Consider the following 15706-nt stretch of genomic DNA (forward strand, 5'->3'; position numbering starts at 1 on the left):
TTTAAATTAGTATATCAGTGAATATAAATAGAATGGGCTACACCATGATCTAAATGAATCAAGGAGCACTAATTTAACACTTCTGAGCAATAACATTTTATTTTAGTACAAAAAAAACTAAATTATGATTTTTTTGTATATCCTCACATCATCTCCACTGTTCACTGTGACAGTAAAGACAACTCTTCCCCTCCACAGACAGAGCAAAGCCTGTGTTTAAGGTTATTACATTGCGCAAAAGTGTAGTGAGCACACTTGGTTCTTCTTCTCTGCCACAAACACACAGAACATAACCAAAGGCATGCTGAAATGCTCTTGAGGAAAGCATATAGACTGAGTATGCTTCTTCTTCTAACCAAGTAACATTTGTTTGATTCCCTCAGGGACTCGTTCTAATCTGAAGAACCAACGTTTTCAGAACATAGTGAAAAACAATAAGCCACTCACCAAGAATGGTTATCCCCTTTATGCCACACTGTGCAGCCTGGGAGATGAACACCTTTGCAAGATCGTTCGCAACCTCTTTCATCCTCTTCAACCAGTGAGATGCAAATCTGTGAACAGTGAGCTGCTGTGGAGGGAAAAGGGGATTCAAACAACACACGCTGCGGTCAGCTGTGTGCTTTCAGGCTAGAGTGAAGCAATGTCTCTCTTTCAACAACAAGGTAATTCTCCAGGTTCCAAATGTGCTGGAGGTGCGACAATTAATACCAAAGATTTGAGTTTGCAAAGTTGTTTTCTCTAAATACATTCCCAGCAAGACATTGAAGGACTGGTTCTTCTTACCATTGCTAACTCTGAGAGACGAGACAGTCCAAGTAACTTCAAAACAGTGATGATTTATTCAAAGGATCACAGGTAAAATTAACATTACACGCTCAGGTATCTTGCACCTCCAACCTGCACGCAGGCAGATGAAAGATGAAAGACCCTGAGCCCACCAGGCCTATATATTATATCCCCTTGGTTGGGCTAGCCCCATACTACACAGAAACGTCAACCGGGACGTCTCTGTTACCAGCTTTGCAGCTGGTCATAGCAGTAGTCAAAACAGGAAGCAAATCAATGTGTGTGTGTGTCTGTTGATTAAGTGGTGTATAACTAAAAACATTCTCACATGACCTCTAGTAACATGTCGTGACTTAAACATAAGAACATATTATGGCTAAGGCTACAGTTATACACATCATAATAATAATATTAAACACCCTGTCTGCTGACAGTCATCAACTCTTCTCTCTAGTTATCCTTGACCAGATGTACCCTGTAGAAACTCATAAGCATGACTAAGCATTTAACAGTCTAACTAGACATCCTATCTCCACTAAACATTTCTAATACATAAAGTATCTATCCAATTTCTATCTGACTAAAAATACCTAACACATTCATCCTGTAAATGAAATGAGTCAGATGCTGTATTTTCAGCTCAAAGAGTCATACTGGTGCTGTTAGTAGTATATTCTTCTTTTGTTAGACAGTCTTATTAAAACAGTGTCAGTGGTTGGACAGCTGAGTGGACCTCGCTCTCAGAGGTGACTGCCATTACAAGCCAGTTGGACCAGCCACTACTTCACCTGAGCAAATACAATGCAGATGCTGTGTGTCAGGCCACACATCTGTTTTTGCTTGGGTGAGAGTAGGGTTCAGGATTGGTTAGGTCTGGAAAATGATGTTGTAAATGGTTTAATGCTTATGGCTGTGACAATTTATAACGACTTAGTTTTATGTAGGTAGACAATTTTTTTTTATCATGTGTGTCCTTGAAATGAAATGGATGCTTATTGAAAAAAAATACTTCACAGTTCTTCTTTTCAAGAATATGAAGAGAAACGTGTTATTGATTAGAAAAGGGAACAGAAAGGAAAACAATCAGCAGATATTTGTATTTTTTGTTTTTATATGTTTGAACATCTTTTACTGGAAATTCAGTGTTTTCCCACACAACAAAAAAGAAACTGATTGCTGTTAGTTACAATGTTAAACCTGCAGTTTTTAAAGACATGGTATTAGGATCATTTTGTGACTATCATGAACACAGATATGTGCCGTGACGTTTCATTCTCACCTCTAGGACAAACTGCAATCCCGGTCACCACGCTGAGTACTGCAAATGAAAATACATCACTGTGTCTGTCACTTACTAATATTTAGTTAGGATTTGATCCAGGTCCAGCAGGGCACATTATAATCAACTCAAGCTAATCTGGTCACAGAGCGTGCACACTCAGCCACCACAGGTCTTTGCTGTGTTCAGTGTTTTTATGTAGAGGCAGAGGAGTTTCTCACAGGGGGCGTCTCTATGTCCGAGTCTGACCCTCTCCCTGTTAGCCAGCTACAGGTACCTGGAGACAGCTGCAGAGTCTTGAACAGAGTGGTCCTGAAGGACTTACAGAGGAAAAAGTAGATGAGAGGGTCCAGAAGGGAGTTAAAAAAAAGAGTGTACTCTCCTTCAGCTGAAAGAAGAAGAGCCTGAGTTTACAGTCAAAGAGAACCCCTCGGGTCTGGCTCATGGTGTACGGCACACGGGCAAAATGAAACGGCACAAAGCACACGAAGAACACCCCCAGAACCAGGAATACATTTGCATTCATTTTTCTTTTGCTCTGGTGGGGCTTCTGAGTTGTTGCCTTGCTTGGTGCTTGACATATAGTCCCTGGAGTGTTGTGAGACTTAATGCGGGAGTAGGATTTGTACAGTTCTTTGGTGATTAAAGTGTAACACACTACTACAGTCACCAGGATGGCCCAGAAAATGACTTGACAGACATGATTTACCACCTCATGCCAGTACAGCCCAGCCTTCGTCTTCAGATCACTGCACTTGAAGTATTTAGACTTTGGAGTGTTACAGGTCAGGATCACATTGGGCAGACACAGAGCAAACAGAATGATCCAGATGGCCCCTGAAAGGAGCTTCCGATGGGCCAGCCTGGCTGCATTAGTCCCCTTAAAGGGTCTGAGGGTCTTCCTGCAGCGATCGATGCTGATGAGGCCGAAGAAGAGGATACTGATATACATGGTGAGGTAGAACATCACCGAGGAAAATCGACACACAAATATACGCAGCCCAGTGGAGGCCAGGTTGGAGTCCGATAGCACCTGCAGAAACACAGTATTTTACTGTTTAACACTTATACCAGTGAGCCTTTATTAATGACGTGAATATGAAAGACTCATCACAACTTGGCGACCAAGACTTTTGTATGACTGATGTATAACTAATGTATTAGGAGTGGTTCACTAACATAAATAATACCATTATAAACCCTTTCTAAAGCATCCCACAAGTCCTGTAAAAAGCATCAGTTAAACCAAACCTTGAATGGGAATGTGAAGGTCGTGATGATATCCGCAATCACAATATTCTTCAGGTATATAATGAAGTGAGACTGTGAGGGGATGCGAAAGAACACCCACACCGCCATGGCATTGAGAGACAGCCCCAGCAGGAAGAGGACGGAGTAGAGGGCAGGAAAAACCACCGTCTTCAAAACGTTGTCTCGGGAACAGGTGCTGTTGCCGTGGCTGTGGTTGCCAGGGAACAGGGGGGAAGTGCTGTTTTGCTCCATGAGTGTTGTCTAAAAATTCCAGATAAAGTTGTTCTCAGTGTGCTCTAAAAACTGCGCAAAAAGTAAACAAAAAACAACACTTGAACCATTTTCATGACGTTTTTACAATTACATGCATAAAATGTGGATAAAATAACATGAGCACTTTTATAATATAAAAATTCAAAATTACTAAATGCAGTATTTATCACTATATTACATCTGGTTTTCATGCCTTTATATATTTAACAAAATGTGCGGTAAGACTAAAACCAAAGTCAGTTTCAACATCTTTTAGTTACCAACCTGTTAATTTTGCTGCTATGTGTCAGCGGAGTCCGTCAAAGTGTCAGCTCCTTCTGGCTCTTTTTGCTTCTCTGTTCTGTAAGAAATGTGACCTGACACCAACCATCTGTCTGTGTTTGTGTGTGTAATCTGTGATGCATAAACAGGAGCAGGAAGACTTTCTCTTTGCCTTCTCCTTTCCTTTTCCTGTCATGTGGCAAGTTTGCAAATCACATCTCAAAATATATTTTAATAGTCTCAGGAATTTCACTTCAGTTTATTAATTGGAGCAATTAATTTGCGGTAGGTGAACAATAAGTTGAACAGAAGCAAACGACATGCTATATGCAGGAAAGACGCATGGTAAAGGACATTTGATGGTCATTATACCTCCTGAGGTGCTGTTGCACACATGAACTTTCAGGTTTTTTGGGTTAAAGTGTTACGTTACTATATATACTGTTTGTGATGCTTCCTTGTTCTAACAAGCTAATGTGCTTCTTCTTTTTCACTTCTTACACCTCGAGTCACCATTATTGTGACACTTCCACTTCTTATGTAACTCTGTCAATGTTCTACATTAATAAAAATGTCAAATTATCTGTTAATATTTCTTATTAATGGGAAAAAAACATCACAATTACTAAATTTGATGAAGGTACTTGAACTCATACTGACTTGTAGTTTGGCTTAAATGTAAAGTGTGGACTGACTGTAAATATTCAAGAACAAGAAAACGACCGGTCGGTGATGTTCAGGGTGGAAGTTATTTGTCATCCTAACATGCACTGCACAAAAAACAAGAACACATTCTTCAGAACAAGAACACAGATATAAGCAATTAGAACACAAATAGTGCAGAAAAGCCAGCGTTGTGAGACTTTTGATAAGTTTTACTGTTGTTTCTTTAAAATAAACAGCATGGACCCATGTGGCAGTAATACCGTCTGATTCATGATGGAAACACTTTCTGGGCAGTGCATCACTGATACACAACCTTCCCAGTGTTCATAGCCCCAGCTATTGAGCTGGCCGCCTTCCCGGGTCATTTTGGCTAAAACAACATACCATGGGGTTTCTGAGCTACCGTCCAGGTGGTGAAACAGACATTTGTTTTCATTTATATGGTTTCTGACCTCCCTCTCTTGGAGATAGACCGTGGAGGAAATTCCCTAAACTGATATAATGTATATCAGACAGAGTTCAGTCCAAAGTTGTTCAAATAAAACAGGATGACAGCAAATATCATTGTCCTACAGTTGAAAAATTTTTAAAACACGTTCGTTTTACAATAGTTAAGATGTAAAACACTTCTCAGTTTTTCTGTTATTGTAAAAAGTAATGTCAACAATTACTGTGGCTTTTAAAGTGAAACAAAAAGGAGGAATCGTAACATCAGTGAATACGGTTTGAGGTTTGTGTCACAGGAATAAAAGTACACATTCTTATTTAGTGTGACCCAACATCTTAAAGCAGAAGGAACTGTGAGAACATGAAGACACACAGGTAAACAACAACACAAAGGAAGAGTTTGGAGCCTTATAAAAAACAAATTCATTTACAGTTTAATGTGTTTACCCCAAATTTAAATTTAAAATAATTACTTAGATTTATTTGTTGGAACATTTATTGATCATTCTGCTTTATTTGATCAAAAAGATTCTTTGGAAATTCCATCACATACATGTAAATGTTACAATTTGTGTTGTTTTAAAATGCAACCACTTATTAACTGATTGTAATTAAGGCGCTAAAAGCTGTGCTGTTTTTCAGAGCTTACACAGCCATTAAACACTACTGTACTGTGGTCACTGATAGAATATCTTACTAGAAGTATTTATGATCATGTATTATCAGGTATCATGTAGTATTTTAGTCCACATTTCCATGTGTAGGTTTCACAGAAGCTTCTTTTTTTAATCATTATTATTTTAGGAATTGAGGACCAATTTATGAACACATTTATTTCATTTCATTTTTCTTATTTAGGCTATTTGTAAGGGCAACGCAAATTAATCAGCATTTCGGCAAATGTGCTGGTTAATTCCCAGCTGTGAGATTCTCTGAAACAACCCTGCTCTCTGCATCACATGACCCTGACGGCCTTCTGCCCTTCAGTCTCTTCAGTGCCAGCAGTTAGCATGGCACAGATGCAACATCCTGTGTCTGGGGCAAGACTGGCATAGTCAGCAACATTCAGTTCCTCAATACATGCTTATCTAAATGTTAGTGTGTGTACATTCAGCTGCTCCTGTGGTTGTTGTCCCATGTATTGCTCATATACAGTATATGTATGTCATATATATATACTGTATGCCCTCAGTATGTCCATGCGGTCATGTTTCCCACAGCTGTGGTCTCTGCACATCTGGGTCAGATCCATGCTGCCATCATGCCATCTCCTGGACAGGACTCAGTAGTGTCACTTGTTGCTTTTCAGACTGATACCACTCTATCTGTGAATATTTCTGGTTTCCTAGTTTTCTACTTTGTTTCCTTTCTTTTACTTTGATTCCTTGTCAAATGTCTGTGGTTTAACCTCAGATCTGGCACAAGTTGGCTGAACAATAAATTAGTTTTTTTTTAATGATCTATCCTGCTTTTATTTTAGTAATCAAACATTAAAATCTGCTCCAGAAGCAGAGTCATTCTACCTCTTGTACTGATGTAACAAATTTACATGAATCATTGACTCAATGGCATAATCAAATGAAGTGTGTGAATGCACAGCTGCAGACACGTATGCAGACCAAGGTTACACACAGGTCACACACAGTCATCCTCAGCAGACAGACAAGAAGAAGGAAATGAGGATAGGAAATAAGAAGTATGTAACACAAGACTTTAAACCCCCCTGAGCCTCCTAAATACCCCCTAAATGCCCCCAAACACACTTACTGTGCTTCTCCTCTCTGTAGGCGCCTCACTTTCCTCGTCTCCCATGTCACCCCTTGACCTTTAAATCACCAGTTGTCGCTTTCTTCCAGAGCCCAGTCCACAGGCCAACTGTTGCACAGCTACGGTCTTGCCAGGATAAACACCTTTTTTCTCCCATGTGGTCATAATGAAGCTGGACAATGTAGAGAGAAAAACACAGCCTTTAGTAAATCTGCACCTAGCAAAAATAGCCTGTCTTTATCTAGCCTGGAAGAACTTTTATTACCTCAGCGAGTGTGAAGTCAGAGAAAAGCTGACAGAAAGAAACCCTGAGGGTTGAGCCCATGCATCAGGCTAATAACAGACAAAGAGCTGAACGGCTGTGGTCTGAAGAGCCGACTGTGATGAGGCTGGACTGGGACCCTGTAAGCAGTCTGCTGTTTATCTTCTTGTCATCATGAAAAGCAGAAATGTATAAGTAAGGAACCTCTTATCACATAGACTGGTGGTTTTTAAAAGAGCTACTCCTCACGTAGTTGAAACATGTGGGCCACACTGTTTTGACAGTGGTTTCTTTAGCTACTGCTGCTGGAGGCCTGCTGTTCACTTGCAGTGGGTCTGCCACTCATATGGTTGTCAGCACTAACAAATCTATAGCAGCTCATGTGGAGGTGAAGGGGATATGCTTACAAATACTATGTGCTACAGGGTTCTAGCTTTACAGTCATATACTATTTGGGTGGGTCATTACACTTTTATGTTTAAAAATACTGACTTGGTCTACCTCTTCTACTGTAGCTGCAAAAGTTATTTCTTTAGGAGATTTGTGAACTACTGCAATAACTGCAGACTTAAACACATCTCTTCATTCCTCATGAGACCTGTGTGCAGACTGCATCAAAACTACACACGCACGTAAACCAGTGGGTCCAGCTGGCTCCTGTTTCTACTGCCGAATGATGTCGATGATTCCATCCTGAGCTCCAGTTTGTTACTCACATAGACTTTTTCCTAGCAACTTCTTTTGTTTGGGTATTGTTATAAGTCGTTGCCGGTATTTTCTGGTATATGCATCAGTAAATGACCTATTAAATACTACCTGGCTTACACAACGGATCCTTTCACGCATGCATTGTGTTGCATTCACACGAGAGTATTTGACCATTTTTTTCACCTTGCAGCTGAGAAAAAAATGATGACAGCTGCACTAACATATGCATTTTTTGTAACTGTGTCAAAACTGTAATATGTTTGTTTTTCCATAACAGTTTGCATCCACACTCAGTGAAGTTTCAGGAGGTGTAGCCTACAATAGAGTGCTGTCCATGAATGGCATTAACAGCGTTGTAAAGATATGTCATTACCTGCACATGCATGTACATCCCCAACCATGCCTAACAGTTATGATGACAATGCAGCAACTTACCTACAAGGGCTCAAAGTTAATATTCCTTTGGGTCATCATTTTTAAATCTCACATCCACCTCAGCCTGTTGACTTTTTAGTGGAATTTTTGTGGCCCAACTAGGATGAGTAATACCTCATTTCTTTTTCCTTAACATTTTAATTGATACTGAGCTAAATTTAAAGTGAAAATTGCTGTCATTAACTATAGGTAATACATTATTGCAACAACCATCCAAAAAACAAGGTACTGTCAAGACAATTAGTACTGATTTTGATAATACACAAACTACAGTTTGATAATTACAGCATAATGCTATAATGCAAGATCCATTAGGCTCAGTGCAACATCTGCAACTGCAATGAAGCCAAGTGGGGACACTCTCTGAGCACCCCTGGCACCTGACGGGGATGATTTCTTCCTTTAAATTCTCGTCCAGAGTGATGATGTTTGTCTTACAATCCCTCAACTTGCTGCCTAAGAAAGAACTGACGCTTGTGATTCAGAAAAAGAGAGACAATGGCTCCCTTTGAGAGACTGGCCAGGCTGGGATACCGGGCATTTTTGACAGGGTGTTTCTGTATGCTCAGCAGAGACCTGTGTAGACAGAGAAGGCAGCAGATAGGTTAAGGGATGGGGCAGAAAGTGCGTCAGCTGTTAACTACAGTGGTGGAGGACACGTGCAAAAAGTTGAGTGTCATGTACAAGTTAGAACAGAAGGCAATTAGATGCAAATGGTGAAAAACGTACACATAGTAAAGTCTACAAAGAAATGTCAAGGCTTACAGGAAACTAAGCACAAGAGAATACAAGGGTCCCATCATGTTATTTGAAACAAATCTCTCCCAACAAATTCCTTGTTCTCTTTGAACAGCGGATATAAATCATTATGTGTCAAGTGATAGGAAGCTTCTTTGTAGGAGCTGCTTAAAGCAACTTTGTTATCCAAGTAGCAAACATGACTTCAGTAGTAACTGGTGAGCTCAGAGTTGTAACCAGATTCTGTTTTTACTATGATGTCATCATGGTATCTGAGGTTACTAGGTGCCGTAAGGACATTTACGTGAGGCAGCAGGCGGTCTAAATGATCTCATGTAAAATGACTTAACCACAGCACTTGCTGTAAAACTAGATTTGTGAGGCTGATCATAGCTCTAACTCCATTTATTTCTGTCCGTTGTAGTGTCTTGGACATGGCAGGATTGTCCAGTCATATTTTAAACCTTAAATATATATTTCATATTTTACCTGCCCCTTATTTTTCATTACAAAACAGATCCAGTGTGATGATTAGAGCTGCTGATGCCATCTATTGGCTGCCTGTCAGGATAACACAGAGTATAAGGTTCCATCATTTTGCTGCTGAAATTGTTTCAGTAACATCTGAAAGCTAAGATGAAGCTGGCCAACAAAATCTGTCTGATCTTTACTGTGTTTTAGATAGAGTCACAGCTCTAGTTTTCTTTTTACAAATACTTGTAAAGCTTTGTTTGTTACTGATTTATTTTAAAACCAGCAAGAACATGCACGAAAAACATGACATTTATATTTCATATGGATTCAGCTCTCCCCTGTACGTTAACCTAAAGGATGCTTTATTCCTATTTGCCTTATCCCCTGTATTTTGTTTATCTGGGAATGTGTGTGCACACACATCTATCTATCTATCTATCTAAACTGGAGAAGGCATTTATACAGAGCTGTCTGAAGCTTAGATTTCTGCTCCTGTTATCCTCCTCATTAAAGTGTTTGGTGTTTTCCTCCACCGTGCCTCAGCTCCACCAGATTGCATCTGAATTACACACTGGCTTTACAACAGAGTGGTAAATAAAACTTTATTTCCAGAAGCACAGAAGAAATGATGACTGTGGATTGTTTGAGTAGAGGAATGTAATTTGCAAGTGTGACTCTTTTACAACAGCCCTCCATCTTGAGCTTTGTCTTCTTACTGAAAACAATAAGATTTCAAAGCAATATAGGGAAACATATAAACAGGAAATATGACCCCCCCATCTCATAAAGGATGTGCAAGTCTCAGTAAAATTAAAACTCTGACCCCGGCTAATGTTGGCGATGCACAATTAAAGTGCTGCTGAATGTATCACAGCTACCAGAGGATGAATAAAAAGTTGCACAAAGGGTAATGGGACTGGCTGCCAGAAGCGTCTTTACCCTTAAGGCCCACTTACCTTTACTCCTCCATCAATGAACTGGAAAAAGTTTCATGGAAAATCTAAACCTGTCAGACTGAACCACCAAGCTCTGCCGTAAAGTAGCAGCACTGCATTATTGATGTAGCCTAGTTGGCTGAGTTGGCTAATTTCAAAGTCTCCCCCTTTTGGGCCACAATAATTTTGAAGCACTTTGATTTTTCTAGCTTGATGTTTTTGCAACTGGAGTGAGGAAGGTTAAGCATACAGCACTTCAGCAATCCAGCAGTCCACCTGGTTACTTTCTGTGGATTACATCTGCACCCACTCAGACTGGAGATCCCCCTACTATAATACTACCAGAATACTACCAGAACTTTAAATGAAACTGCTGATACATGCCTACTTTCCTTTCACTTACTATAATGGCCAGTAGCTCTCAGTAAAAGTGACAGATTATAAAATTTAGTCCTGAGAAGAAACAACCCGAGAAATGTGGAACCACCGTCACAGCATCACAGGTCATACCTGGGTGAGAGGTGCAAATATGAATCTGTCTTACTTGTGGTTGAAAGGCGGAGGTGTGGATTCTTTAACGGTGGTGTGAAGTTCCAGCATCACCATCTACATCTACTGTATGGCCAAGCATATGAGCATCTGCAAGTGTGTATAAGGAAAGACCCATTTAAATATTTTGAAAAGGTTTTCCCATCTATAGGCTTGGACTACAGCAAAGAGGAAGCCAGTGATTTATCTCATTCTGCTAGGAATTTTCCTTATTGCCAAGCATCTCCAAAGAAATAACACAGACTCTCTGAGCTAACAGAGAAGCACTGTCTGAGACTGGTGTTATTTAGCTCCCAGCAGACCTCTCATGAGGTCTCAGTTTCCATGTTCAGGCTGTGGCAGTCTAGTTCAGGTATGACATTCAAACCACAGACCAAAAAATATGTCTCACCCTTCCTTGGTTTCCCTCGTCTACCCACTCTGTTGACATAATTCTTCCTTTTCAACTTTTCACACTAAGTTTCCTAAGCATCTATTGTTAAATTTGGGCAGAGCTTATAGACAATGTTGAGGTACTGTAAAGACCATGTTGGTGGTCTAGTATTTAAAACTTTAACAAGTTGGCAGATGAATCCAGAATAAATAAAAAATTTAATTATACAATCAATTATCTCTATTCCAGGAAATATAATTCAACATGTGTGTCCCTGAATCCAACTGTGGGCTAATAAGAGCAATCTTTGATTCTGTGGATTAGGTTCATTGGCATGAGTGTGAGTGTGTGTGGTTGCCTGTCTCTAAGTGTCAGCCCTGTGATAGACTGGCAACCTGTCCAGGGTGTACCCCACCTCTCGCCCTATGTCATTTGGGATTGGCTCCAGCGCCCCGCCCACGATGGATGGATGTAAAGTGGCTAAACTTCATGTTCGACTGTTCACCTCGACAGCTCTGATCATAAATTGGGTTCAGAGCATAAACTCTATAAATAGGGTGATGTGTCACCACTTCCTGCCACCATAATACAAAAGTGAAGCCAAAATATTGTCAATACGGTGGCGGCCATCTTGCTTTTGTGACACATTTTGCAGCCAGATTCTGTGCAGTAGTGACCATGTGGCAGTGGTATCAAGCCATTAATCAAAGCTTTCAGTCATTTGAAATACACTCCTATATATGTAATCAAATAGCTTAATAAAAACAAACTTAACAGAAAAACAACCACTTGTACATAAAGCAGCATGATAACATCTACCTAAAATGAGGGAAATTACCTTTGTAAAAATTTTATTTGATTTTGGCTCATGTCCCGTCCGCTAATATGCAAGGGGAAATGTTTATGACCAGCCACCAAGGGGTGATCGACTTGTGGTCACTTTACTTCTGGGAGCTGCGATGTCTTCCATCTTCATTATACAGTCTATGGTTTAGCAGCAAATTACATTTGACGTGGTAAAGATGACACACAAATGAAATACACACTCTGCTACTTTTAGCAACTTCTTATAAAACCACATTTAAATAGTACATGCTATGCCTAAACGTTTTTCCTTAAACACCCAAAAGAAAAGGAGTAAATGGGAAAACCGCATTTAGAATCCTCATAAATAAGTCAGTGGAAGATAAATGTGATTATTCCCTGAACATGAACCAAAACCAGACCTGAACAAATAAACTCTTCACCATCCACAGAGGTCACATGGCATGAAAGATAAATTGTCCCTTCACACTGAAGAGCCATAATAAAGAACATTTTCACTGCTTCAATTTGTGTGATTGTTGCCTAGCACACATATGAAAGCACTTTCGTTCAAATCGTAGAACAAATAGCCTGCATTCCAACGCTGAGGGAAGACAATCACCTTTTTCTTCATACTTGCCTGGGTCCTGTCACACTGTGATAGACTGGCTTTAAATTTAGTTTTTTCAAAGGTCTCAAAAACTGATTTAGTGGAACATATACTCTACACTTGAGAGCTAACCACTGACCTCTTTCATGAGTCTCTATTAAAATACATGTGTTAGGTATTGGAAGCTGTTGTATGTTAATCATGTCCTGTTTAAAGCTGCTTTTTATACTCCAATAGAAGGAAGACACTGTAGGAAAGGTAGATATCTCTTTATCAGACATTAACAATATATATAGACAAGTTATTTATAAATTTTTATCCCACTCTCATGCACAGTAGTGGGTTTAAACAAGTAGTGCTAGTATTAATCTGAAATTTCACCAAACAGATTGCTTTATTTAAGTTAGTTTTTTTGTTTGTTTTCTCATTTTCTTAATTTAACAAAGATGTCTGTTTTGGTTGCTGCAGAATCTCACCTCTGCTTTTTTGCAGACGATGTGGTTCTGTTGGCTTCATCAGTTCAAGACCTACAGTGTGCACTAGAGGGGTTTGCAGCCAAGTGTGAAGCAACAGGGATAAGAATTAGCACCTCTAAGGGTACGTTTACACGGAAACGCTCTTAACTGTAAACGCCTACTTTAGTATGCATTTTGGCCTTCCGTTTAGACGGAAACAGGTTAGCCGGGTAGCGAAAATGGAGACTTTTTAAAACGGGCCCCAAAATGGAGAGTTTCAAAACGCCAGCTAAAACGTTTTCGTGTCAACGTTATAATCCGCATATGTTTATGAAACGATGATGCCATCGGCCCGCGTCAGCTACTGCTAGTGTCACATTGACATAAACAATGGCGAACTATATGCTTTCATGCTACACACAGATGCTAATGAACTTATTAGCATTAGTACAACTGCTCCTTTACTACTGCTGCGACCAACAAAATAATGTTGGTAACTTCGTAGTGTTCACGCAGTGTTGCCAACTCCTCAGCAAGGAAAGTAGATATTGGCTAATGACGCCATTGTCTTCAAGGGTAATGCGCATGCTCAGACATCGTTTTATTCGTTTTCACTGTTTTCATGTCAACGCAAATACTTCCCGTCTACACAGCAATCGTTTTAACAAAACTATGCGTTTACAGTCAAGAGCGTTTCCGTGTAAACGTACCCTTAGCCATGGTTCTCAATTGGAAAAAGGTGGATTATCCCTCTCCAGGTTGGGGGCGAGTTGCTCCCTCAAGTGGAAGAGTTTAAGTACCTCGGGTCTTGTTCATGAGTGAGGGAAAAATGAAGCGGCAGGTTCGACAGACGGATTGGTGCGGCATCCGCAGTAATGCGTTCTCTGTACTGGTCCGTTGTGGTGAAGAAGGAGCTGAGTCATAAGGTGAAAGCTATCACTTTACTGGTCTATCTATGTTCCTACCCTCACCTATTGCCGTGAACTTTGGATCATGACGAAAGGATGAGATCGAGGATACAAGCGGGAGGAGCTCAAAGTAGAGCCGCTGGCCCTCCACATTGAGCGGAACCAGTTGAGTTGGCTGGGGCACCTGTTTAGGATGCCTCCCTGGGGAGGTATTCTGGGCATGTCCCTCCGGGAGAAGACCTCGGGGCAGACCCGGGACATGTTGGATAGACTATGTCTCCCGGCTGGCCTGGGAATGCCTTGGGGTTCCTCCTGAGGAGCTAGAGGAGGTGTGTGGGGAGAGGGAAGTCTGGGAGGCTCTGCTCGGGCTGCTGCCCTCATGACCCAGTCTTGGATAAAGCGGACGAAGATGGATGAATGGATAGATAAATGCAATAAAGATACACCACAATACAAGTCACAGCATTCTTTATGAGGTCTCGCAAAAGAAATCCTGAACAGTTTCAGTCTATTTTAGATGTGTGTCATCAAAGGTGTATCATCATTGGTGTAATTTACTGAGGTAACACTCCCAGTTGTTGCCCTTAAGGAAACTGTGATTTGTTTTAATGGATACTCGTATATAGGACTTTTAATCAGGTTTAGGGGGAAAAAGTACATCTGCAAACAGCTGCCAAAGAAGCGCAGATAGGGGACAAGCATCACTTTACAAAAGACCATCTGTTGTCCATTTCTCAAGGATATTAACTCACAACTCAGTGTGTTGCAAGTTTGATCTTTTCTTGAAATATAACTTTGGAAACAATAAAACCACATCATTTACATACAGATTCATATTTTCACAATGTGTGTGTGTGTGTTCCTCTTCTCTGTCTCTGTCCTTAAGTTGCAAGAGGACAGTAAAATTGGTGCACAATCACAGACAAAAATTAAAATGCTTCCCTGTGGGTTTTACACATTGGAGAGCTGGGTGAAGGAGCGTTTTCACAGCTGGAGAGTTAAAACTGTGTGCTGTATGTCTGGAAGACTTCTATTGCAGCCACAGCCATAACCTCCTAGATAATAGTGACCTTCTCTGCAACAGTTATAATAGTCTCCAGCCAAGTCAACTCCTTCAACAGTAATATTGTCAGGTTTGCCCGGCTGCACCTTCCTCTCTTCTCTCTTTCTCGCTCTAGTCTGCTCCTTCTCACTGACTCTCTTGATTAACACACCTGTCCTGATTTTCTGACACTCTTCAGCTGCGCCTCCTTTGTCACTCCCTATTTATACCCGGCTTTACCTTCACTCCCTTGCTGGTTCTTTCTATGTTGTTAGCCTTCGTTTCATGACGTATTATACCTTTTGTCTCCCGTTTCCACATATGTTCTTAAGTCCTAGCGTCTCCTGTTGTATCACCTGGACCTCTCCTCTGGACCTTGGCTCCCTCAGCTCCACCAACCTCTTTCACAGGTCGATGCACAGTCTCCTCATTCATACCACTCTCTGTTACTCCTCAGTCAACCGGATCACCACCTTGACCAGCTCAGGAGTGTCGCCTTCCCTTGCAGCCCAACCTCATCACTCCACGGACAATAACCCCTTCACTAATGCTGGTCATCACCCGGTGATATTCCTTTCAGTCATTCACTCTTGTTTATTGTATATTGTGTTGCACCCCTGTTTCACCAGTGTAAATAAATCCACCTCTTGCACCGAAGCCAGCCGCCTGGGTCTGTTCTT

At 40.7% G+C, this 15706-nt stretch overlaps 1 protein-coding gene across 1 annotated transcript; it reads right to left on the reverse strand.

The window, feature by feature from the left end:
* Positions 1-1533: 1533 nt before the first annotated feature.
* p2ry12 (purinergic receptor P2Y12) lies at positions 1534-3970 on the reverse strand. The gene is given in 4 exon segments (XM_020615626.1): positions 1534-2435; positions 2438-3101; positions 3320-3580; positions 3857-3970. Coding segments are annotated over 3 exon segments (1089 nt in total). The 5' UTR covers positions 3572-3580; positions 3857-3970; the 3' UTR covers positions 1534-2262.
* Positions 3971-15706: the final 11736 nt, after the last annotated feature.

The sequence above is a fragment of the Monopterus albus genome, unplaced genomic scaffold, assembly GCF_001952655.1.
Source record: "Monopterus albus unplaced genomic scaffold, M_albus_1.0 scaffold167.1, whole genome shotgun sequence".
NCBI lineage: Eukaryota > Metazoa > Chordata > Actinopteri > Synbranchiformes > Synbranchidae > Monopterus > Monopterus albus.